The sequence below is a fragment of the Pseudopipra pipra genome, chromosome 3, assembly GCF_036250125.1.
Source record: "Pseudopipra pipra isolate bDixPip1 chromosome 3, bDixPip1.hap1, whole genome shotgun sequence".
NCBI lineage: Eukaryota > Metazoa > Chordata > Aves > Passeriformes > Pipridae > Pseudopipra > Pseudopipra pipra.
The window spans coordinates 1210586-1236652 of record NC_087551.1 but is presented as its reverse complement, the minus strand read 5'-3'; the positions used below and the strand labels follow the sequence as shown (position 1 = coordinate 1236652).

The window sequence follows — 26067 nt, the reverse complement described above, 5'->3', positions numbered from 1 at the left end:
AAGCTTAGACTTATTAGTTTCCCACTTGATAGAATAATTAAATTCAAGACATATCTACTGTAATCCTCTATTCATTTCCATTTGGCACTATTTCACAATACATAGAAGCTATAAACGAGAATTTTCATGTTTAATATTAAGCATTGTCCACTATTTTCAGACCGAAAACTGCTCTTATTTGAAATGTGTCCTGTTGTTTACTAGGTATCTGTGAAGTGTAAAACTACCTGCTGCGTGTTCAGAGCTGGTGGAGACACCTACCTCGGGTGTGAGCCACAGAGTGTTGATTTGTAGCACATTTTTCCAAGGACACACACTAAGTCTCCTTAAACACAGGTACTAAATAACCACTTTAAAAAATTAAACTGTAAACCCTTGTTTCACGAGCCAATATCGAAAACTTCAGATTTAACCTCTCCAAAGATCAATGCATTGCAACATTTTTTGTTGCAGTTACGAGTAATCCAAACACATTCTTTAGATGCTACACAAATTACACATTAATAAGCTTTTAAAAAACCACTTTAATATAAACCCATTTTTCCTCCTTTCAGATCAACTCGCAGTACTTAACCATCTAACCCAGAACTCAAAGTTCAGGTTGGATATATTTACACTGTACAGACCTGCTGCCGTATTTTTAGCACTGGAAATATTACACTGTAAAGTACAGCTGGTAAATCCAGTATTGCCTTACCATCCTGAAACAAACACCTAGAACAGAAAGAAAATAGGTATTAAGATAACAAAAGTATTAAAGTAACTCGAAAGCATGCCACTTGTAGGAATTTCGCTTGATACAGAAGGGCAGTAAGCTGCATACAAGTCATTGGTGGTATTTTATCAATTTCAGAACAGTTGCGAAATTAACGTCACACAAAGTGTACGGAATTTAGGAACACGCCGGCCTTCGGCAAACGATTGTCTCCATTGATACTTTAATGTTAATGAAAACGCTGCAGTGTGTGAATGGGGGGCGGGGGCTTTCCCACACAACCGCGCCGACAACAAGCCATGAGCGCAAACGCGGTTATTGGGAACTGCTCCGGATAGAACCGCCTGTGCTTTCGGGGGAGCCGAGCTTTAGAGCTGTGGAGCGCTTACAACCTTTTTTTATTTTATTTTTATTTACTTTTTATTTTTTTTACCCTTTCCCGTCCCACGGGGACGAGTCGGGGCTGCCGCGCCCGCCTTTCCCCTCACGACGTTCCCGCCTCTCCCCTCAGGGCGCTCGAGCCTCGCGCATGCGCGGTCCCACCGCCGCCTCACCGGGGAGCCCCTCGCCCCCTCAGGGCACCTCACCTCAGCCCGCCATTACCTTGCACTCGCCCGAACACTTCGTAATCCACCGACTTGAGCGCGCCGGAGGCTTTGGCCAGGGCGGACATGGCAGCGCCGGAGGAAGAGCGGCTGCGGCGGGTGCCCGGTGCTCCGCGGGCCGGCGGCGCCCGGACGGGAGCGCGCGAGGCTCAACCTTCCCGCGTCAGCGGCCGCCTCACGGGAACGTGAGGGAGGGAGTCAGGGCACCCCCGAACCCAGCCCTGACAGGGAGGGAGACACCGGTCCCTCCGTGAGGGGAGAACACCTAACAGCGAGGAGTGACAGCGCTCGTCCTGTGAATGGAGGGAGAACCTCTCACGGTGACAGCGCTCGTCCTGTGAGTGGAGGGAGAACCCCTCACGGACCGAGGGCATGAGGGTCCCGGCGCCGCAGCCCTGAGGGGCAGCCACAGCCCCCGAGCGCCCCGTCGGCAGCACAAGCGGCCACAGCGTGTCCTTCAGAGCCCTCACATGTTATTCTCGCTTCTATTTGAAATTAGAAATACCTTGAGAGAACAGACTTAACATCACCATCTCCAATTCCAGGGCTGACGCTGCCGCGTGTTCATTCACCTGAAGTTACCCCCTCAAGCATCCAGCGCACAGGTAAACAGTATTAAGCTTTTTCAGGGATTTACAGGAATCATTCAGAGAAAGTGTTCACCATACATGGCTGAACTGAGGTAATTTTGCCTGATAATGTGGAAAGTTATGTGGTTGAAAGCTATAACACAGCAAAAAAACCCTGAGTTTATCTTTGGCATCCATCCCCATCAAAGCTGCGTGACAGACTTCCCTCACACCTCCACATGACTTAAGCCTTCAGCCAGAGATTTATCAGCCCATTTCTGTTCCCTGTTCAGTCCTTGTGCTGGAGCAGCAGATCTTTGAGACAGGAAACTCACCTCATGCAAACTATTTACCCAACTTCCAGTTTTCATTAGCAAACCTTTCCAGAAGTGTCACCACGTAATTTCTTTTATCTATATGCCACATGTACAAAAGCAAAGTCAAAAACCGGTTATTTAGTAAGTTGAGTTTGCAACCAAACACCACAAAGGTTTTTCTCCAGAGTGTTCTATGTCTGCTTGCAGTTTAACTCTTCCCCCCCATATTTGCTTTAAAAAGAAAAGTGTTTTCAGGCAGAATTTTACACTAGAAACAGCATTTAACCAACCTGAGAAGATAAACTCGACCCTCTCTTACTCAGCAGGTAAAGGCAAGTTAACTGTGACTTTACAAATCAAAATAATTTTATTTACTTTCCCCATTAAGCAGCTCCCTTCCACATACAACTTTTTGTCCTACAGCAATGCAGCAGAGCTCAGACTGTTCACAGGTTAGGATCTCAACACTAGAGGGAGGTTCTAGGATCCCTAATTTGATAACCCATACTTCAGCTTCAGCATTGCCACGTTATTCCCACAGAGGAAAACATTGATTTCCAACACGAAACAAAGCAGTAGTAACTGAAAACAACTTATTTGCTCTGAGTGTTTTTAAATGAAAGAGTATCTCAGCAAATGGAAACCAAACTCTGATTTCCCACACAGTCAATTTTGTGTACTAAATTAACCAGAGGAGTGGCACCAGCACATGGAGTTTACTAAATATTTAGAGGTTATTGAAGAAATTCTTTCAGAAAATAGAAACTTACTCTGGGAAAACAACAGACTTCTCAGGGTTTATAAATATTTTGCAGCCCAAGGTAAGCAACTTCACATTAAAAACACAACACAGAAGAAAGTGACTACAAATCAACACATAAATCTCTTCACTGGAAAGTTTAACACCATTTTCTGTGCAAAGCCACCTTCTCTTTACCCAAGTCCAGTTTTGAAGCAATTCCTGGATGGGAAGCAGTTGGCAGAACATGCACTGATAATTGTCCATGCACAAAAGGAAAGTTTTACCCTCACTCTTTATTGAGAGAGCAAAACCCTGAAGGATTTTTTTTATAACTCCCAACAATCTTCTATTTACCCTTGCAAAAAGTGATAGTTGGAAGCAACTGAATTGAAGTTTGCATTTTTTCCAGGCATCATTTCCTCAGAGAAACATCATTTAACCACCCTGAGAAGATGAACTCAACCTTCTCCGACTCAGCAGGTAAAGGCAAGTTAAGTGCAAACTTCACAATAAAAATCAAAATAATAATTCTATTTGCTTTCCCCATTAAGCAATTCCCTTCCACATACAAATTTCTGTCCTTCAGCAATGCAGCAGAACCCAAACTGTTCACAGGTTTGGATCTCAGCACTAGAGGGAGGTTAAAAATACATAAAGCCCTAGAGGAATAATAAAATTACTTTTTCAAGACACAGCAGTTAACTAGATAAACAACCACCCAATTCAGCACAGAACACAAATATTCACATAAATCAGAAAACTTCCAGTATCACAGCAGGTAGGAACACAACAGACCAAGTTTTATCATTAACTACATGGCACATTAAACCCCTGCCTTTTACAGGGGCCATACATTTCATCATCATCATCATCACATTTCACTACTGTGGAATCAGCACCATTTTGTTTTGAAAGAGGAGGATTGGACAGAAAGAACAGGACACAGGGCAAATGGAAAATGCTTTGTAATTTGCTGCCATCTGGCAGCAGTGAAGAGCAAGACAGGTAAAAAAAAATAGATTTACAATATCAGCCTAATTACACCACAAAGCCACACTCCACACTCTGTCCTGTTTCAGAGAAGTCAGTTTAAGAGATTTTTTTATTTGTCATAGGAACATCTCACCACCTTTCCCCCAGACAAGCTCATGTCTCTCATTATTTCATGGCAAGTAGCAGGGCCTGAAGAGCTCCAAAAGATGAGACATTTAAACATTTCATATTTTACAGCCAAAATAATCAGTATTAGAAATCAAACACAATTCAAATGCCTTAATTAACATGAAGGCTTTAGCACATACGACCAAGAAACACAGACAGTCTGCATGAAGCTTTGAATTCCCTTCCCACTTCCAGGTGTTTATTCTAAAGTGGCAACACTGGCCTAAGGAGGATCAGTTGGTTGCAATTCCTAAAGCTACTGCCAACTGTAAGAGAGTCCTAAACAGCTCCAGCTGCTGAGGCACAGGACACACTCTTTGATTTTACTGCAGAGGAATGCAAACAATTATGAACCTGCAACAAACAAGTTGTATTTTGGGATGGACAGAATTCATGCTGTAACAACACACAGAGATACAGCCCCAGAGGCTCAGAGTGCTGCCAGCTTCCCTGTTGCCACATGCTGGACTCAGGTTGTTACTCAGTAAATCAGGGTAACTTATTTGTTACTAAAGCAAAGCAGCAACAGTCACAATCAACCAGAGTGAGAAATTCCAGGCTGCAGTGAATTCCAGCAACATCGTAGTGCTAATTTGCCCAGGCCTTTGCTACACTCACAGCAATTCCTTCTTTAAGATTCCTCTCTCATTTCACCTCAGCAATTTCCCTTTTTTTGTTCTGATCCCTTAGTAATTCAGGTCTGGGCTAACCAGCTTTTACTCTTCTACCTCTTGCAAAAGACACTGTTTTGTATTCTCACCTTTGATACACAGATTGACTTTCACTCCCAGCACAGTGTTATCAAGGAACAACTACTGCTACAACCTCAGCTCGTACACAAGGGTTCCTCTGTTCTGGAAGCTGCCTAGAACAGGCATTTCCCTGGCAAAGTTTTTTTTACAATTGGGAAAACTCCATTATAGGCAAGGCCAATTTCATCACAATCCTCCTCTGAGCATTAAACCTTTAAAAAATTCCTTCCAAAGCACAGAAATATTTTCCCACAATGTTGGTTTTAGCCATTGCATAAAGAAAGGACATAGCAAGGAATACTATTATTGGAAAACACCCCGAACCTAAAATAGTGCCATTGCAGCCAAACATTAGGGAATACCACAAACAGCAATGCAAGGAGCAACCTCAGCACAGCAGTAACAACAATCTCACAGTACCTGGGCAGACAGCCAAGGGGTGGCAGCAGAATCCCTCCAGGAGCAGAAGGCTGGGCTGGAAACACAGCTACAACTTTTAGGTAAGGTCCATCCAAAAGCTGAAACCAGCACCAAAGACAATCCTGCTTGTGACTTCTAAGGAACAGCCCTGCTCAGCTCTGAGCTTAAATACAGCTCCTGCACCAAGGGGCAGAGGGGGTGTGGTTGGGCCCCAGGTGAGCATAGTTGGGTCCAGGTGAGCATAGTTGGGTCCAGGTGAGCATAGTTGGGTCCAGGTGAGGCTGATTGGGGAGATCAGACCTATCAGTGCCCTTGACACTGGCCATTAGCAATAAACAATAATTTGATAAAATAATCTGCCCATGATGGCATTTCTGCTCTCCTGCTGCCTTTTAGTGTGAGAGTCTCTTGATTTATCTTTAGCTGTGCAACTCTGTGTATCTGAACCAAACTCTACACCCAGTTCACTTGCAAATGGTCCCCAGGTGATTTTGATGAGTGTTTTCCCAAAGGACACCAAGGCCTCTGAACAAAAGAAGCCACTGCTGCCCTTGCTAGGTTTTTGCTGTTACTTGGGGAGCATGGAATACCTGGAAAGGTTAGAAGCTATGCAAGCTTAGTTTGGCCTTTTCACCTTCTTTTTTTTCTACCTCTTTTTTACAAACTGTATTGCTCATCAGCTTTTATTTTCTTTCCTTGAAGGTAATGCACTCCCCTTCTTTGGTGTTTTCTTTTTCAAGCAAAATTACAAACTTCTTCCCTTCCTCTTTTCCTTGTTCCCATATGATGTTTTCCTCTCCTAAGCTGCATTTTCTCCCATAACTTTATTTCTGAATGAAAGTTAATAGGATTGCTGACTCTGCTTCAAAGCTGTACAAGCTTCTTCAGGGTCTTTTTTCGCAGTCCTTATTTACATCACATCTAAATACATTGAAAACCCTTTGAAGGCTTAACCTCCCAATTATTATTCCTGCAGTTCACTGCTTATCAGTAACTTTCTTCTTTCCAGCACTAAAGATAAGGTTTGGAAGCCTGAAGTGCAAGGCAAACTCACAGAGGGCTTCTCAGGGAGCTTTAGTCTGCCTTCTTCAGTCTAAGATATAAAACAAGGGTTTGTTGCAGGATTGCTGAATAGAAAAGTCATGACTGTGCAGAAATAAACACAAAATGACTTTTGCTCCATAAGCTTTAGCACCAGACAAGGGGGTGTTCCTGGTGCTGTAAGGGACCCCTGTAAGGGGTCTGCCAGCACTGCTGCCAACAGCCATGAGCCAGCTCACCCAGAGGGAATTAAAAACCAAGTGGAATGGATGTAGAAGCATCAACTCAAGTCAAACTTGAGGCTTTATATTCATATACCATAGAGAGTCTGAGCACTGTGTAGGAAAAGGGGGTCTACTAAAAGAAAGCAGAAAGCATCTGGACCTAAGTTAATAAGCCACAAAACAAAGTAGTGCCTGGCAAAGATGAAGTCTCATGTTACAGCAGGACAATGTGGGAGGGGATTGTGTTCTTTACCTGTAGGATAAATGAAAACTTGCTCTGTGTGGTAGAACTGCCAAAATTTAAATTCAAGCACGTAAATTTCATAAAACCTTTGAGGAGGATCTACCTGGTTACTTATGTTTCAGTTATTGCTGCATGGCCTAGAGAAAAATGTCGAAGGAAAGGTCGAAAGAAATGCTGTGTTTGGTTTCCAAAGAGGATTTGATTGCCTTCTGGACAAATAGAAAATAACAATGGGGCAGTAATAGTGGGCAGGCAGCAAACAACAACTGCTGCAATGCTGGCTTGGTGGTTGAGTGATTGATGACTCCCCAGGTGAATCTCCAGTGTGCTCAGAGCACAGGCAGGTGACCTGCTCACAGCACTTGTCTCGTGATCCCTTTGTGAGACAAATTCCCGAGGCAGGAACCCGATCTGTGCGGGAGGGCCCCCACCTGTGCAGCCCACTTAGGAGAGTGCAGGGGGGGAGTCCTGCCCACACGGATCAGGTGGCAGGGCTGCAGCCAAACTTTGTGTGCAGGGACCTAAATTTGTCCCTCTCGTGCTCCAAAATCCTGGCCTGGTTACATAAAGCAACCCGAGTTCTCTAGTGACGGATACAAAATTGTGAGCCCCTTGTTTTCCCGTGGCCAGACCACGTGGTGTAGGTTTTGTGTTAGTTTGGGTTTATTTTTGTGTTATATCCTGGTTCTGTCTAGGGCATGAAGTCCTGTCAACTGTCTGAAAGGAGCTTTTATTTTTTAAGTTAGAGTAGCAATGCCCAAAGTTCTTTTGCTTGTGACCCTATTCACAGCTCAATAATTTTGTTTGACATCTTCTAAATATATGAATATTTGATGAAACTAAACTTCTGTTCACTTTTCAACATTTTTATCATTGCCTCGTCAAAGTCCTTGGTTTGTTTAACATTTTTTCACGCTCCTCTAAGGCAACAAACCCTAAACCTCCACCAATAAAAGCATGTGAAAACAAAGGATTTAAATTTAGTGGAGATAATGGCATTACAGAGGATAAGTATATCTTATTATCTTATGTAAAGCCAACTTTATAAGCAATTTGTGAACCAAGGGACAATTAAACCCTAATAGTACTTTGATTCTGTGAATCCAAGACTTGAGTGGTTTATATTTAATTAGATTCTGAACTAACAAACAGGTAGAAGTTATTTTATTCAGGGAAAGTTTATTCTGTGTGCAAACAACGTTAAAATTCCCTCTTACATTTAGAAGGAGAACATTCAAAGCCTTAATCACCTGGTTTGATGGGAAAGCAGGAGAATCATCTGACATTTGATTTATGCAACACCCATTCACAGGAAACTCGTTAAAATTCGAGGAGCACATTGAGGTGCTGCTGAAACTTATATTTTCCCCCCTTGCACAACATTCTGAGGACGAGATGTGGTCATTTAAGGCAGTGAGTTCTTTCTTCCCCTTGAAATGTAGGAAATGTAAGCATCACCCTTTCCAAGCTGCCAGAACAATACTGTCAGATATGGGGAGGATTTAGGGCTCTACAAAAGATCTAAGAATGCACAACAGAGCGTGGGCTGGTAAAGGAATGGTTTCTCAGGGAGGTGGGTTGACAGCTATTGCATTCTGCTGCTCTGTGAAACCATTTGATTCATTCTCCTTAACTGCATCAGACCTCTATTTCTTCTCACAAGCAGCAAAGAGAAACCCTAGTTAGTATTTTGGGGTCTTGCACTGTATCACTGCAGCCTGTGCCATCAGGGAAAGTCTCACTGGACTGATGGCTACTCCAGTACTTGGAACTGGATAACTTCAAAGGCTTAAGTGACACTTTGTGTTGAACTGGACAAAATGAGCTCTCTGCTGTTATTACAGGATCTCAGATGGTCCATAATTCCCTGGTGCAGGACCTGGCAGCAGGAAGAGGACACAGGGAAGAATCACAGTTCTTCCCTGAAGAAGCATTGTTTGCACACTCGTTGTGTTCACCTTCCCACATCATTCTTCAAGTCTGAATCTGCTGATGAACTCCAGCCAAAAGTATGTTCTAAAGACATTAACTTGTGATGAATTTGGTGAAAATCAGCATCTGGGCAAAGGAAGATTCTCTTGACTGTGATTTTTGTGGACAACACAGGTCTATGTAATCATGGATGGTGAAGAAGCCTTGTTATTTCTCCCATAGGAAAACTCATGGCATCAAAAAAAAAAATCACTAGATAAAAATTTTATGACAATCAAAAGGGAACAACTTTTCCCACTGTGCATGAATCAGAAACTGTGGCTGCAGAACACGATGCCAGAACATAATGAGCTTAAAAAGCAGATGAATGAGGGGTTGGAAAACCAATTTAGCACCATTAAGCACAACGAAACAGCCCGTGACTCAGGATGTCTGCCTGTGAACTGAAGCAAGGGGAGAACACGCAGGGGGAAGTGAGATTGTGTGCACAGCCAGTTCTTAATCTTTAGTTCTCAGTTTTAGTCTTGTCACAGGAAAATGTTCTCGCACATTTCCGCAGCAAAGGCCGAGGTCAGTCTGAAAGAAACTGAAAGCTGTCCTGGAGAAAATAAACCTTTGCAGGGGTTGGAGAGAGAAAAAGGCACAGAGCCCAGAGAGAAAATAGAATATCTAAGTGAATATTCAAGTTTTAAAAAATCCCAGTGAGGCAGCCAAGAGGAAATACTAAACAAAGCCACCCTGATGGGACCTGCTGCTCCCTGAGAAGCTCCTGGAGAGCTGGTGGACGCCACCATACCTTCTGTGCAGAGGTGTGATGGCATCAGGTTGTTTGCTGGGGGTTTCTGGGGATAACCAGAGTGACTCTGACCCAGTTTCTTCTAATTTCAGAGCCTGTCAAGCCTCCTGCTAACACCATTCCAGAAAGGCTGATGGCTCCATCTTTCCCGGGCGGAGGGAGCTGGAATCTCCAAGGCCAACCATTTCCCCAGCTCTGTCTCTGGGTAAGCACATTAATTCAGAGCACGGTTACAGGATCTGAGCGTGCACTTGGCAAAGCCAGGCAAGCATGAATCAGGTTCTGCATCCGTCCCTTGCAGTGCCACTGAGCAGGAAAACACGGGGGGGTTGGAGATAGTGGTATCACATAACAGTCCACGCCCACTGGATTGTCCTGCAGAGCCCTCTCTGCAGATTACAAGCTGGTTTTTTCTGCTCTTTTTGTTCCAGGCAGATTGTCTTTCTCACTCGAATTTTTAAACCCCCTTAGTTCTTTCCCCCAGTTCTTGGTACTTTGCCCAGCTGATGGCTTTGGACTAAACCCGGCTTTGGACTAAAACAGTTTTCCTCTGGGCTTGGCCTCAAAGTAACAACACACAAACGTGGCAAAACAGACTTTTCCCTCTCCCTGGGGTTTCTCTGAATTTACAGGCCTACAGTGTTCTTTAATTGGAACATTCCTTCTACCCTAAACAGCCTTTCTGACAGTTATATTTCCGAGGCTGTTAATTTACAGTCATTGTTTCACCTTCAGCTCTTCTTAATGGGACAGCTGAGACAATAATAAACCAATTTAGAGTTCCTTGAATCTCAGTGTTAGTCAGCAGGACTGGCATTGCCATAATCATGCTGCTGACACAATTACAGTTATTATCCCCACATTACTGGGGCGTGGGCATAAACAACACGCCACCTTAGCCCAAATGAATCCTAGACAGCTCTGAGTCTGCTCCATGTGATCCTCTCAGAGGGTTGTTAATCTGCTGGGTGTCCCTCCACAACATCCCAGGACAGAAGCTGCTGCTTTAGAAACGTGCCAGGAAGTCTCCTGTGCAGATTCCACGCACGAAACCCAGAGCAAAGGATAAGTAATTCTTGAGCAGCAGAGAAAGGACTGATTGCTTAAGGGAATGTTTAAGTGAGCTTGCTCCTCTTCCAGAATTCATAAATATTTTAATCCTTCTGATCCACACGTCCAAACAGTGAACACTCAATCCACCCAAAGAATCAAAGCCTGAACAACCACCGGAGCCAAAGCCCTGACAAACACAGCAGTTATTTGTGCTGAGTGCTGCTTGAAACAAGGCTGGAAACCTGAGCAAAGGGTTTTGGCTGTTATTTGATTTATCCTGGCTTGGGAGAACAACCATTATATGGGGGTTTTTTTTCCTTTAATAGCCATTGCCAATGTCTCCTCTTGATGATGAATAGACAAACTGGAGGACTGGGAACTGCAGATGAAGCTGCATCAGACACACTGGCCACTGAAAAAACAATAAATATGGTCAGCTACTTGGGTAAAGTGTGTCACAATCCTGCTCTGGCAAACACAGGCAGCTGTTTGGAACACCCCAGTCCACAAGGAGCAGTTTCTGTGTGAGTGACTGCAGGCTGCCAAGGGACTGTGCTTCCTTGATTTTCCTAGAACAGCAGAATCCCTGGGATTGACCTTTGGGAGTTCACTGTCATCACATGCTCCTCTGCAGCTGGTTTCTGTTTGGTAAGACAGCGAGATGCAAAAATCCATCTCAGTGGCTCAAAGGGAAAAGGGGGGGAAAAAAAAAGTAATGTCTCCTTCCCCAAAGTTGGCTGCATTTCTGTCACGTCCAGGGAATTATTATGTATTTCAAATGGCTCTGAGTGATTTGGAAGGAGCCTCTCATAATGAGGCTCAAGCCTCTTGCTTTTTCTCCCTGCAGGCACAATAGTTTCCAGGGATATCTTTGGGAGTTTCAGACATGTGGAGGAAACAGACTGTCAAAGGCAGATTCTCTTGTGTGGATTTGAGACAATTTTGCTTTCCAAATCTTGGGCAGTAAGGCACCTAAAGAGAACAAATCCAGGAAGTGGAGAGGGAAAACAAGCTTTGCTGTAAATTCATTTATTTCCCCAAGGAGGATTTAGGTCCTGTTTTTGTACAAGCAGTGACTGTCCATTGTAAGAACAGTAACCCACTAACTTCAGCTGGGAAAGAGTGGAGGCCAAACAGTATCTTGTGAATGGATATAACTGAGGGTGGATGAACCACTGGGAATGTAAAGTGCAGGATAACAATGCTGCACGTATTTGGTCAGCCTTGTCTATGCAGTAGTTTTACAAATTATGTAGGTGCCCATAATAACACTTTAACCCCTTCCTAAGTGCCTCTTATTTCTGCTCAGCAGAGGCTGAACTGAGAAATGTTCCACTTGTATTGGAACGTGGAGATTTAACCAGGCATTACAGAAACAGCCCAGTGTTCAGCCTGTGTGCTGTAGGTGACACTGAACCCACCTCCCCATCCAACATGAAACAAGTCATGGAGTATTTTGGCAGCCTCATTTTAGGGACCTAAAATTAGTTCCTCTGAATCACACTTTAGAAGAGCCTATTTCTGTCCCATACTACACAGGAAGCCCAAGTTCTTTGGCACCTCGTTCAGATGCTGAAATCATTCTTGTCCTCATCCCCCAAACAGACAAATTCTCTGTAAAATAGAACTTTATGTAATGGGCATGTTTCTAAGCTGTCCCTTTGGCACCTTTCAGTGCCAGCTTTGGATGACTGACCAATTCAGAAACACTGGGATGAGGGAAAGGGATCCTCATCAAAAAAGCAAGTTATTCCTCTTTATTTGTGTCGTGGGGATTTGTGAGATATGAGGGGGTCACAGACCAGGACAGGTAGGATACAGGTAACATGAAGCTCCTGTTGGACTGGCTACTCTTTCCCAAAACTGTAACATCACATAATGGCTTGGGTTGGAAGGTGTAGAGTATTTGCAGGAAAATGGACATTGTTTGAACAGTCCATATTTTTGAGAAGCACTAGGCCTGCTCCACATAACTTTGAAAGTTGCAAACCGTGTGAAAACTCCATGTGTTTATACTTACAAACTGTGAAACTATGCAATGTTTATACTTGTTAGTTGGTATGTTTATAGTTAAGGTAGGAGAAAATCATGTGTTTACAGTTGAAAGTTGTGGGAAAACTAGAGATAAAGGGACACCTGCAAAATCCCGGGAAAATCCCTAAAGGCGGATGGACAGGAGGGACTTTGGGTGGCAAAAATGATCTCAGGCCGCGTGGACAGAGCTTCAGAGCCAATAAACCGAAGGCGTGAGACGCGTGCACAGACCGAGGTACCCAATCACCTTGTTGTAAGCACGTGCCCGGAAAAAAACTGAACCGTATAAAAGTTAACTCATTTAAATAATAAATTGGACATCGCTTTGATCGTTCCCGAACTCCTGCCGTCCATAGGTGGCGCCCGAAGGGAGACAGGGACCCTCCCGAGTGCCCTGTTCCCCGAGGACAGTGTCGGCAACGGGAAGAGGAGGCAGGAAACCGGGAAAGAGCTCGAGCCACAGTCGACTTGGAATCCCACCCTAATCAGGTGAGCGGCTGGGGAGGAGACGGGGCCGGCACTGAGCAAGGAGGAAGAAGCGGTGCTTAAACTCCTCCAACACATTCTCTCTGAGAGAGGGTTATCCTGTGATGCAGGTAGCCTCAAAGGGCTGTTAAACTGGGCCCGAGATAAGCGGTGTATCCCCACAGTAAATGCTGCCTTCGAAGTGTCGGTATGGGAAAACATAGGGAAGCAGCTGTGGGAAGAGATCACCAAAGGATCTCAGGACGCAGTTCGCTACCCAGCATTGTGGCGACTGTTAACCGATCCGCTGCAACCCACGAGAACTGAGAGGCAAGTTACCTCTGTGCTGCATTAGCGAGCGGCGAAACTGAGAGCAAAGAGGGCGGGTCGGCTTCTCAGTTTTTATTCACCATTCCACAGATCCCGCTGCCGGCCAGCTCCAAACCGCAGGCTCCCGCCCGACCGTCAGCCAGCGGCCCCGGCAGTCCGTCCTCAGCCCCGGAGAGCTCCAGCTCCGTGCAGGACGCCGGGGAGCCCACTGCCAGCAGCGCCTCCCCCCGCCGCGGGTCCCGGGCCGGGAGAGCCCCCCCAGCCCCGCCTCGGCCAGGAGCCGCCGCCGCTTCTCCCGCCGCGCCCTCCGAGGCTGCTGCCGCGCCGCCGCCTGGAGCCGTGCCCTGTCCCGCCGCCCCTCCACCGCCGAGCGCCGCCGGCCCGGCCAGCGCTGCGCGTCTACCGCCGCTCCCCCGGCTGCCGCTCACTCCGCCACTGCCGCGACTGCGCCTGCGCCCGCCCGTCGCGCCCGGTACGTCATCGCCACGCGACGCCGACCCCGACCCGCCGGGAGCCGCGGCAGCCTCCGCCCCCCCCGGCGAACCTGGCGGGACGGCCTCGGCAGGGAAACACGGGGGGCGGGAGGAATCGCGGACCTGCCCGCACCGCCGCGCAGCTCTGTCCCCCGCTGCCGCCGGCTGTGCCTTCGTCTCCGGATTCCGAAGAATCCGATTTCGAGGGCAGACAGAGGGGTTCAAAGGACCAGGCGCAGCTGCAAGAACTGCTGCGGAGATTGAAAGCTTTGGAGGCATCTGTGGCAGAAAAAGAGCAGAGGCGGCAAGAGCCCTCTGCACCCCCTCTGCCACTGCCGGTTCCCCCTATCCCTCCTCAGGCGCAGGCTCCCCCAAACCCTTTTCTGTCCATTCCACCACCTCCGCAAAACCCACTCATGGAGTGGGGAGAGGGTGGGACCGCGCTGGGAGGATCCGTAAATCTGCCCTTTGGGAATTCAGGGGCTGGCGCGAGTAGGGAGAATCCGGAGCAGAGATGGAAGAGAATTCTGCGAGATGCTATGATGGAGGGAGAGCTTTTGTCGTTAACTCCTGACACACTTTCAGTTATACTAGGCAGGGGGGGAAACAGGAGATATCAGGCTTTAGAGTGGATGCTAAAAGAAGCTAAGGCTGCGATAGCTCAGTATGGGTTAAAATCGGGTTATACTACATCCCTGTTACAGCATTTGTTTTCTTCCACATTGATGACACCCCGTGACACGAAAATGATCGTTAGCACGTTGCTCTCTCCCCACCAGAAGTTCGAGTTTTATCAGAAATGGCAGGCAGGGTGTGATGCAGCAGCTGCGACCCCCAGACAACAGGGGAATCCTCTCTTTGGGGTAACGACTCAAATGCTCATGGGAACGGGTCCTTTTGCACGGGCAGACTCACAGGTACCGCTTGTCAACAAAGTATTGCAGCTCAGCCAGGAGCTGGCACAAAAAGCAGTACAGGCAGTGTCTGATGATAAGACAGCTCTGTCTTTTACTACAGTGCGGCAGGGGCCAACAGAGCCATTTGGGAAGTTTATTGATCAGTTGCATCATGCAATTAATACCCATCCTGACCTAGGTGAGAACATGAAGGCCAAATTTTTGGACTTTTTAGCCTATGACAATGGCAATGAAAAAACTAAACGAGCTTTGAGTGACCTGCCACGAGGTGCTACGAAGGCTCAGTTATTAGAAGCTGCAGACAGAATGGTTCAACAGGAGGAAGCTCCTTACATGGCTACAGCTGTCGGAGCAGCAGCGAAGCTGTTGGTGCAAAAGAGAAATAAACCAGGCAAAGGGAGGACAGAGAAAAAATGCTTTAACTGCGGGCAAAAGGGACATTTTAAAGCTCGGTGTCCTGCAGGTCAAAGGGGTGGTGGGCCTCAGGGAGCTGCTGTTCCAAAGTGGTGTGCAAATTGTGAGAAGGATAACCATGACACGCACGAGTGTAGGTGGAAGGGAAACGGGAGGCTGAGTGTGCCAACCCCTCACACCTCACACGATGACAGCAAGTCAGGGTGCCTGGACAGCTGCCACGCAGCCACCACCGGCACCACCGGAGTGCACTTGGCAACAGCAGCAGATGTCACTCTCCAGACACAACAGGTAGTGGTCGTAGATTCGGTCTTAAGGGGACCCTTAGGCCTTAGTGCCTTTTTAATAGGGAGATATTCCATGTATCAACAAGGTATTCTTGTTGTTCCAGAATTGATTGACGCTGATTATTTGGGTGTTGTCAAAATTAAGGTATATACCATGACACCACCAATTACCATTCCAGCCAAAAGCAAAATTGCCCAGCTCATCCCCTTTCATTGCCTGGTCCCGTGTGTAACAGAAGAGGACTGTAGAGGAGGGAGTTTCGGTTCTGCCAGAGCCCCGGAAGCGTTATTGGCCGTAGATATTAAAAGAGGAAAGCCAGAAGAATCAGTGATAGTACTGCATCCTAGCATACAGGCCCTCCAGTTGACCATGCTTTTGGACACCGGTGCTGATGTCTCAATTATCCCTCGTCATAAGTGGCCACCGGCTTGGCCTCTGACACGAGCCCCCGGGGGTGTGCTGGGGGTGGGCGGGGTGCAGCAGACCTGGAGGAGCCGTGACGTGGTAACCTTTTGGTTTAAGGATGGCAGGTCGGTGGGAACCAGGCCGTACGTTCTGGCACTGCGTGTTCCATTGCTGGGAAGGGACGTGTTGGGTCAGCTGGGAGCAAGGCTGGTGACAGACCCCTTTTAGGGGCGGTCACTGAGAGGCAGCCAGCCCTGAAACTGAGGTGGAAGACAGACACCCCCCGTCTGGGTAAACCAGTGGAAGGCAATAGGCTGCAGACTGTTCAGTTGTTGGTCCAAGAGCAGCTTGATGCAGGGCATATTGTACCATCCGCTAGTCCCTGGAACACCCCAATTTTTACCATCCCCCAAAAAGTCTGGAAAGTGATGTCTTTTACACAATCTCCGTGCCATTAATGAGGTCATGGAGGACATGGGAGCGCTACAACCAGGACTCCCATCCCCTGTCATGATTCCAAAAGATTGGGACATCATAACTATTGACTTGAAAGATTGCTTTTTTACGGTCTTTTTGCATCCTCAGGATGCAGAGAGGTTTGCCTTTAGTGTGCCTTCCACCAATAAGGCCGAACCTGCCAAACTTTATCACTGGGTGACTTTGCCCCAAGGCATGAAAAACTCTCCCACGTTGTGTCAGATGTACCTTGCACGGGCATTGCAACCTTGCAGAAAGGAACGTCCCCATTTGCTAGTGTATCACTGTGTAGATGATATTCTGATTGCAGGAAAACAGCTGGAGGTAAATCTGATCCTGGCTGAGCTGCAGGTACAGCTGGAGAAGCGAGGGTTAAAAATTGCACCAGAAAAGTGATCCATGGAAGTGTCTGGGATGGATCATCACCCAGGGAACAGCACGCCCCCGGAAAATTGATGTAAACACACAGTTATCAACTTTAGCAGATGTGCAGCAACTAATGGGAGATATTCAGTGGGTTAGACCTGTGTGTGGAATCACCAACGACGACATACGTCCTCTTATGCCACTGCTGGGTACATCTACTGATGCAGGTGAGTGCAAGGAACTCACTGCACTGCCAAAGAAGGCTTTACAAAAAATAGCAGACAAAGTAGCTTCAGGATATGGCAATCACATAATAGCAGAGCGTGCAGTGACTGTGATGATTATTAACTCAGGAGGGGAAAAACAGCACCCCCTTGGGTTAATTTGTCAGTTAGCAGGTAATAAGAAACTGAATATCTTGGAATGGGGATGTGTTGCCTGAATCTATGTGACCACTGAGAAAGCATCTCTAAACAGCTTCAAGAGATGAAGGAGCGCATGTCTCACATCACCTATGACAAGAACAAACTGTCCAACTGGCTAGGCAAGTTTGGCATCACTGGCTGGGTGAAAGGATTAGTAATTTAGGGGTTGACACTTTTAATAGCTATAATTTGTTGTGTAGTAACTGTTAGTTGTGCTTTACAGTATGTAATGAAAATGTTCCACAAAGCTTTCAATTAAATATGGATTGTTGTGGGAAAACTAGAGATAAAGGGACACCTGCAAAATCCCGGGAAAATCCCTAAAGGCGGATGGACAGGAGGGACTTTGGGTGGCAAAAATGATCTCAGACCGGGTGGACAGAGCTTCAGAGCCAATAAACCAAAGGCGTGAGACGCGTGCACAGACCGAGGTACCCAATCACCTTGTTGTAAGCACGTACCCAGAACAAACTAAACTGTATAAAAGTCATTTAAATAATAAATTGGACATCGCTTTGATTGTCTGTGCATTGTTCCTGAACTCTTGCCGCCCATAGGAAGGGAGCTTAAAGATCCTCCAGTTCCAACCCCTGCCGTGGGCAGGGACACCTTCCACCAGCCCAGGTTGCTCCAGCCTGGCCTTGGACACTTCCAGGGATGGGGCAGCCACAGCTTCTCTGGGAAAGCTGTGCCAGGGCTCCTTTGTAAGAAAAGAGCTGAGACAGTGGGAACCAGGGTTAAGGCTGAGTGACAAGTTCCCAAATCTCTGTGCCAGTGCTGGTGGAGGGAACGTGTGAACAACCCCCGGCGTGCCCTGAGCCACTGTCACCCCCCAAAACTGCTCATGAATGGAAAGGTTGTATTTTCTTCTCAACTACAACGCCCAGCTTCATCAGCTCTCGGGATTTAGTGCCAAAACCAACAGGTGGCAGCCACATTTGGGTTGCTGGCAACTCGCATTCTTCCTCCTACTTAATAAGAGAGGAAAAAGCTGTTGATGCAAGAAGCACAGACAGGTCCTGTGTTATGAAAGGCCCGTCCTCCATCATGTGACTCGGGAACCAAATGTGCTCTCACACACTGCTGCAGCCAAAACACGTTGCAAACTCGAAGAACACGTTTATTTTTGACTCACTTGGCAAAATTTATCATTTTTGTACCCACTTTATAAAGCAGAATGGCAGCATAACGAGGAGGGGGAAAGGATACGTTTTTTATATAATTATTAAATGTAATTATTAAATTGATCAATATGCAGGAAATACATTCAAAATGCAAGTACTCTGTGTCTGCTTACTATTGTAACTGTGAGTAGACTAGGAATCTCCTTTTCCCTTGTTCCAAACTCTGAAAAGAGGAGTCATATTCCTGAGGAGGAGGAGTTAGTAGGATGACAGTCTGAAGTGTACACTTGGCATGTTTTCCCCCAACAGGTAAGTGTTTCATTCTGGTGGAAGGCACTTGTGTGTCTGAGGTCACAGGTGAGGAGGTGGCTTGTTGGTTCAGACAAAATATGCTCCCTGAGGTCAGAGGTGCTCACTCACGTTGCAAAATACTCCAAAATGTGTGAAAAAAATCAAGCTTCAGTTTCAACCTGAGTCAGAAAGGGGAGGAGTATTTTTTTATAACGTGGCTATGAAGCAACAGAATGCAGCTTTGAAGTTCCTTATGTATCTGCCAACTTCAAGTGCAGGAAATTGGAGAGTATAATTTGGATTTTATTTTCCTCCAAGTCCAAACAAACTCTGCCTACTTCAAATTTACAAAACGCTTCTGTTTGAACAAATCATCATTGCAATTGCATATTAAATATTGAGTGTAAGTGACAGAAAATAGGTAATTTTAGACTTTTCAGTTTCAATACATGCATATTTTCACTTATCCACAGATATTGGGTTTTTATTACAGCTTCTGGGCCAGTTATCCAATTTATCCTTGGTGATAAAACTACTCATTTCATATTTATTTTGCCTGTTGTTTTCACCAGCAAACCACTAAAAAGGTGTTCTTGATCCCCACAGAAATTTGACCAGGATCAAGTTTCATTTGTAACTGAGGCAAGAAAAGGGCAGAGAATTGTTTTGCCTCATGTGGATATGAGGCAACAGAATCGTAAAGTCCCTGTGAGAGATGGCAGCAAACACCCTCCAAATCACAACGAAAATGATCACAAAGTCCAGCTATTTTGTAACCATGTAAAAGTTGATGTGTATCCTCCAGGATCACGTGATAGGAGTTCTTCTAGGAATGGAGGGGTGTTTCAGAAGTCTGGGACACTGAACGAAATTACTGAGCTCCCTTTATTAAAAACACAGGTCCGGGAGGGTGAGAAGTACAGACGGTGTGAGTGCACTCCTCAGGAAAATGCTGTGATGATGCCTTTGCTTGTCATATTTAGGTTTCCTGGGGCATCTCTCCTCCCCCTAACGTGTTCCAGCACTTAGTTAGCCTTTTTTTTTTTTTTTTTTTTTTTAATTTTAAGCAGAGCTAGTTTGAGCATAAAGATCATAAAACAGGATTTGCCCTTGTCAGTAGCTTTAAATCTAATCAGTTTGCAGCTGTCGTATGGCCACGACGTAATTCTTGAGGGGAAATTCAATTAACAATTCGACCGAGGACAGCTGGAGATAACAGCTATCAGCAGTACCGGCGGCGTTATCACATATCCATCAGCGCTTATCCCACACCCACGGCCCGCGGGCGAGCTCTGCCCTCCCGACTGGCGCTATTATTTCAAATAAGCCTCTTAGGCGGCCGCGCAATCTGCCATCAGACCCGCGGGGCTAATTACGGAACCGCCGCATCAATTAGGCCGGGACAGACCCGTGAGCTCTCACCGGGCTCCACCCGTGACCCGGCGGGGCCGTGTCACCCCGGGCCGTGTCACCGGGGCGCTCCCAGCGCTGCCCGGAGCTCCTGCGGGCACGGCGGCTCATCCCCGGGGGGTGAAGGTTCTCCCCGAACTACGCGGGCGGCGGCGGCTCCTCCACGGCGAAGGGCTCTGGAACCGCCCGCAAGAGCGCCGAGCCCGGGTGGGCGCCTCCCCCGCGCAGGGGCTGCCCCGGCGGTGACACGGCCCCGTCCCACACGGCCCCGTCCCGGGCGCGGCCCCGCCGCTGCCCCGGCGCTCCCGGAGCCGCCCCGTGTCCCCTTCCGGCGGAAGTGAGCGGAGCGGGGCGGGCGGGGCGCGGCGGCCGCGGTCACCACCGGCCCTCCCGGGGCAGGCAGCGCCGACATGGCCCGGCCGCCGCAGAAGGAGATCGTCTACAACAAGCTGCTGCCCTACGGCGAGCGCCTGGAGGCCGAGGCCGCCCGCTTCCTGCGGCACATCAAGGGCAACCTGGCCCGCGCCGTGCAGCTGCAGGAGCTCTGGCCCGGCGGGCTCTTCTGGACCAGGAAGCTCTCGACGTGAGTGCCGGGGCGGGACGGGCGCGGGCAGCGGGGCCTCGGGCTGCGAGCGGGCGCGGCGGACCCTTCCCCTCCCTTCCTCTCCCCTGCCGTCCCCCTCTGTTCCCCCTGCCCGTCCCCCTTCTCCCCGTCCCTGCGGGCCGCCTCCCGCATAACGGCGCGGCGGGCGCCGCTGGGTGCGGGCACAGCGCCCTGTCCCGGCCCCTCCGGCCGCTGCCCGGCCCCGCTCGCCCCGGCCCCGCGCAAGGGGCGCTGCCGCATCCCCGGACGGGGACAAAGGTGGCTCCCGTCCGGCCGCTCGGAAAACTTCCCGGTTTGGCGAATCGAGCACTCGCGCGTTCGTTCGTTTGTTTGTTTGTTCCGCCGTTTTTAATATTTTTTTTTTTCATTCTTCCTGCTCGGCCACCTGTTTCACCTCCTGCCTTCTTAGGGAAGTTGTGCCATCGCTGTGCCGCTTCTGCTGTAGGGGCACAAAGTCTTTCTGTTTGTTGGGTCGGTGCTGGCGGGATTAAGTTCTGGCTTAATGCTGTGTCAACACCCCCAGTGCCCTTGATATCTTGCTCGGTGTGGTTTATGCTGATTTTGGCTCTGCTGTGCGTGCTGGGAAGGTGGTTTTGATACAGATAAAGCCCCGTTGGTTTCATAGATAGCACCCGGTGCTACATACAGGTTTCTCTTCGTGAGTTTTACGAAGTGTGCTTGGCCCTTTTTCTTTTTGGGCACCCTGGCACTGGATGTGGCATCATATGACAGTGACTCCTGTGGCTTCAATCGGTAACTTCTGTGGATGTTTATCACGTTATTCTGCTGAATGCCATGCGTGCCTTTATAACCAGCGTTTCCTACGTGCCAGGAGCGATGGAATACCTGTATTTTATACCATTTCAAGATCTTCACTTACAGCTTCCCTCCTTCCACAAGCCGTTTTTTTGACGTTAGCGAGGGATTTCGTACACATTTGCCAGCCCAGCCTGGCAGAGAGGACTGTATTGAAATGTAAGTGCCTTTCTGTTTCCCAAGAGGCAGCCTTAGATAGAATTACAGCGGTGGTTGCAAAATGACTCACATGTTTGGTTCTGTGACAGTTTGAACCTGCTTGGAACCAGTTCAACACTGTTTCCCTTCCTACCCACCCCCCCCAGCCATCTGCTGCTTCCCACTGGGGTCAGAGGTACCTGTTGCCTGCACCTGTGGCAGAGCTACGTGTACCCCTCGGGTTAAAACGAACTTAGGAGTTCTTACTGTGAGGATAGATGGGCTTTAACTATTGAACTGTGGCTGAGTAGGCACAGAAAGGCCTTTCAAAGTGTGCTGGGCTGTGTTAGAATCACCCCGTTACTCACCCTGTAAACGGCAATTGCTGTTCCCACTTCAGGCTCCAGGGCACTGAATTTGGCCCGCTGAGAACGGCTGCTGTGCTGCTTTATGAATCACAGGAAGGTCAGCAGGCTCTAATTTGTGGTTTTTTCCACCTACTCTTTGAAGTTTGGAGTTCACCGTGTGCGTTTGCAGCTTGTCTGATGCCTGTTAGTACCGAGATCCCTGGGTGGCACATTTAGATGTAACGAGGCTTCTGAGTGTGTTGGTGTGGGCAGGGAAGGAAACAGTGGGCTTGGAGTGAAAAATGAGCCGGTGCAGTTAACGTGAGAGATGTGTTGCTGCTTGGTTTGACTTGAGAAAGTACCTCTGTGGGATGAAAGGATGAGAGAATTGGGATTGTTCAGCCTGGAGAAGGCCCAGGGATGACTTAATTTGGCCTTCCAGTACCCAAAGGGTGCCTGCAAGAAAGGTAGAAAGAGACTTTTTACGAGTGAGAGGACAAAGGGGAATGGCTTCAGACTGACAGAGAGTAGGGTTAGATCAGATATTAGGAAAAAATTCACCTCTGAGGGTGGGGAGGCCCTGGCACAGGTTGCCCAGAGAAGCTGTGGCTGCTCTGTGCCTGGAAGTGTCCAAGGCCAGGTTGGACGGGGTTTGGAGCAACCTGGAATAGTGGAAGGTGTCCCTGCCCATGGCAGGGGGTGGCACTGGATGGGCTTTAAAGTCCCTTCCAACCCAAACCTTCTGGAATTCTATGAAATAAAACCGTAAGAGTTTAGGCCTGGATAAAACACTTCCAGCCATGTGGTGTCCTGATGTCACACCTAAATTAAATTACAGAATAATGGCAATAAAATCCAAGTTTTGCTGTCTCTCGATAGTCAGCGATTCGTCTCCAAATCAAATTGCTCCCTTTTTCCCTTCTGGACAGCTGTAATTAATAAATGAATTAAATAAAAAAAAAAAAAAGCCCAGAATCTTCACAGTGGTATGATGGCTGCGGTATTCTGTGAAGTGATTTATGTCTTTGATCTGCTTCTTGTTTAGACAGACAGATACAACTGTTAATACAAACAGGGTGATGTGTGTACAAACACACAAGGGCGTGCAGATGATGATACACCTGCAGCAGTTACACCCCCCTCGAGGGCTCCCAGCCTCACTCGGCTCTTTGTGCCACAGCAAAGAATGAAAGTGAAACCCGGCTCTTTCTTTGAATTAATAATTTGAGTACTCTTTCACGGTGCCAGGGAGAATTTCTTACGTGCCCCCCTTCCCCCAGCTGGAAGCGTGACTTGCACATGTTTATCTTGAGAGCAGCTGTTTTGGGCTGATGTCACGAGCTGAGCAGGGAGGGGGGGGGGAAGAGGCAGAACTGGAGTTTATCGGGTGGAATGTCTGTAAGCTGATTGGCATAATTCTTTTAGGGGTAATTTTCAGCCGTGAGAACGGGTCCTTTGGTGGGGGTGTGTGTGGAGGGTGGTGAGAGAACTTTCCTCTGAGGAGAGTGAGTTGTGACTCGGTGAGGCTTCTGAAACAAATAAAACTCCTTGCCTGGAAGACTGGCACTCAAATCTGCAGTCATTACCCCAGGAGTCCTCCAGGTCTGGCTGGTAAAAGCTGCCCCTTGTAAAATGCTACCCCAGTTGTGAAAGCAGAGCAGGGAATCTCAGCTGTGGAACTTGCCCCAGCGTGGGTGGGAAGAGCAGGTGGCAGCAAAATAATTTGCTTCCCTGGCCTTGCACCACAGTCCCTCATGGTCTCCAGGTCAGAAGTACACGCTCTTTCAATTTTTCCCTGTTTCATGTTTTACAGATGGTTTAATTTTTTTTTATTTTATTTTTGGAATGTAGCCAATAAACGAGCATATTAATAGAATATAAACACTTCGTCCTTACTGTGCCTGGAGTTGACTCTGCAGCCAGGAAAAAACACACAAGTGCCTTTCTGTGCCTCCTGCTCCAGTGGACAGGGGTGTTTGAAGCTGAGGGACACAGCTTCTGTCCCTGACAACGTTATTTTTTTGTGCTTGTCAGGCACAGACTTACTACAAAATGACATTTAACTGTCTTGCTGTAAGGTGTGGGGAAAAAATGCAGCTCAGCTGTTTGGAATGAGAATGACAGGACACAAAGTTACAGTGAGGATGGAAACCTCTCAGTTGGACTGCTGAGTGTTTTAACCACTGTTGCCTAAAACTCTTGTTTTGCATGTCTTTTTTTTTTTCTCATCTCTGTCAAAAAAAAAATAGAAGCTTTCCTCAGGATGCATAAGGGATGTGTGTGCTGTGTGCATGTGATTTAAATAGTCCTGCCGAGCGTGATTCATTGTTTTCCATGTTATCTGTCAAAATCTGAGCTTTAAACCGATTGTGGTCCTGTCCCATGTGCTGGAAAATGCGAATGGACAGCCAGGAATTTGGGGGAGTGCTCTGTCCAGCTTAAGTGAGGGGAATTTTTAACTGTAGCAGAGCAGCCAACTTTCTAGGGCACTTCAGGGTGGTCACTTGATCCCACAGCACACTGCCTAAAAATAGGCCTATTGTACTTGTGGAGTGAGAGGCTGGATACCCAGCACTCCTGGATTGGGGAATTAATTGGCTTTTTGGTAATCTGCAGAGACCCTGCACTCTGTACAGAAGGGATGGAGCTGAAAACAGTGTTTTCACTTCCTAATCATGTTTTTTTAGGTTGTGTGAGTGGCTTTTGGTTGGTTGGTTTTTTTTTCTCTCCACGTAGCTGAACTCCAAATCATATCCCATGAGACCAGCACAATGAGGGACAATTAATTTACCCTTTTTGCAGGGCAGGTGGAGGCTGAGAGCTCATAAAACCTCCAAGGAACCAAAAGGGCAGTGGAATTGAGAGTTCAGGTCTCAGAGTAGTATTATCTGCTTTCATGTAACAAATCTTAATTTTATTTTGCAACAGTTTAGTTTTAGAATCATTTTCCCCCCCCATAACCCAGTTAACTATTTTTTTAAATCCTGAAAAGCCAGCATATGTTTATAAATATATGATGAACATGCCTATATTCTTTTAGTTAGTAATAGGGATATTTCATCCCTTGTGAGGGGATATTCTGAAAATATCCCAGTTCCCCTCTGTTAGAATTCACTCATTTAATCTTGGAGGGAAAGGCTAAGCACCCCTTTCTAGAAGTATTTATTTTCTGTCATTGCTTTAGTGCTCAGCTGGATTAAGACAAATAATTGACCCTTTTAAACTCTGCCTCCCTCCTACATAAAGTAAAACACAGGAGCAATTTGGCATCTGGCCCTGCTGCCTGGGCCCAGTGACACCTCTGTGTTCAGCACGTTTCTGTGCACTTTGCTCCTTCTTCTGTTTCTTAATTAAACAGCAGTTTGTGTAACAGAACTGTTGTTAGCAAATGTCAAGGAGGAGGACCAGCCAAACACTTTATTTTTGGTTATAAATAGCAGCTGACAGATAAATTGGATCTCTGTGTTTCTTTGTAGTTAAAACTTACTCTCCAGGCCTCTCCAGTTTCTTTTTTTATATATATATATATATATATGTGTCTCACCCATTTTTCTTTCCCTGAGGATTCTTTTTGCATGTCCATTTTAGGCTTGTGAAAGGTGTAGGTGTTCAGCTGCTGGTGGTGTAATTCTGTAGGTAGGGATGTCTCTGGCCAATCCACATAATTTAGGTTCCTGGGGTGGGAAAGTGGGTTGTCTTGTATTTGGTTTGTTTGAAATAAGTACAACGTGAACATTAGTGGAAATACTGCCCATCAAATGTAAACATTTAAACATTCCCCTCTTGAAATCACTGGGAAAAGGGAAGTGGGAAGCAGATTTCTTATGAATCTTTAGGAGTAATTGGAGCAGTAATAAAATTGAAAAGTTGTCTCCCAGTGGGTAGTAATTTATAGTTGTGCCACGTGTTAAATGCTGCCCTGGAACCTGATATAGGTTTTGCTGGTGCAGAATATCTTTTAAGACTTAAAATATACGTCTCTTTTCAATCTCAACTTGAAAAGAGCAAACACATCTCCCAGAGCTTTTCCTGAGGGATCAGGAAAAACGAGGGAAGCAGTGGGGACACACCACCAGGAAAACTCAGTGTCTAAATCAGTTATTACTGGAAGCTACTGGATTTGGGCTTGACTTGATACTTTTTGGGTTGTATTTTAGCTTGTGGACTGTGTC

General features: G+C 47.0%; 2 protein-coding genes and 2 long non-coding RNA genes across 5 annotated transcripts in view; 3 read left to right on the top strand and 1 right to left on the bottom strand.

Moving 5' to 3' along the window:
- ACYP2 (acylphosphatase 2) overlaps positions 1-1431 on the bottom strand; it is a 32167-nt gene extending 30736 nt beyond the window's left edge. Inside the window, exons 1-2 of the mRNA XM_064651027.1 lie at positions 1319-1431; positions 698-714 (exon numbers count right to left, since the gene is read on the bottom strand). Coding sequence (XP_064507097.1) covers positions 698-714; positions 1319-1388 — 87 coding nt within the window. The 5' untranslated portion in view covers positions 1389-1431. The remainder of the gene's footprint in view (positions 1-697; positions 715-1318) is intronic.
- Positions 1432-1606: 175 nt separating this feature from the next.
- Positions 1607-13855, top strand: LOC135412332 (uncharacterized). Of its 2 annotated transcripts, none has more exons than XR_010429584.1 (6): positions 1607-1925; positions 3358-3428; positions 3793-3953; positions 9611-9723; positions 10898-13094; positions 13491-13855. It is a non-coding gene; the product is annotated as an uncharacterized LOC135412332 (long non-coding RNA). The 2 variants fall into 2 exon arrangements; XR_010429583.1 differs by having other exon boundaries at positions 10898-11219; positions 12962-13845.
- A 19-nt stretch (positions 13856-13874) lies between these two features.
- LOC135412336 (uncharacterized) lies at positions 13875-17684 on the top strand. Its single transcript, XR_010429591.1, has 2 exons — positions 13875-15636; positions 16015-17684. It is a non-coding gene; the product is annotated as an uncharacterized LOC135412336 (long non-coding RNA).
- A 2652-nt stretch (positions 17685-20336) lies between these two features.
- PSME4 (proteasome activator subunit 4) overlaps positions 20337-26067 on the top strand; it is a 47923-nt gene continuing 42192 nt past the window's right edge. The window contains exon 1 of the mRNA XM_064650970.1: positions 20337-20573. Within this exon, the coding sequence (XP_064507040.1) occupies positions 20401-20573 (173 nt within the window). The 5' untranslated portion in view covers positions 20337-20400. The remainder of the gene's footprint in view (positions 20574-26067) is intronic.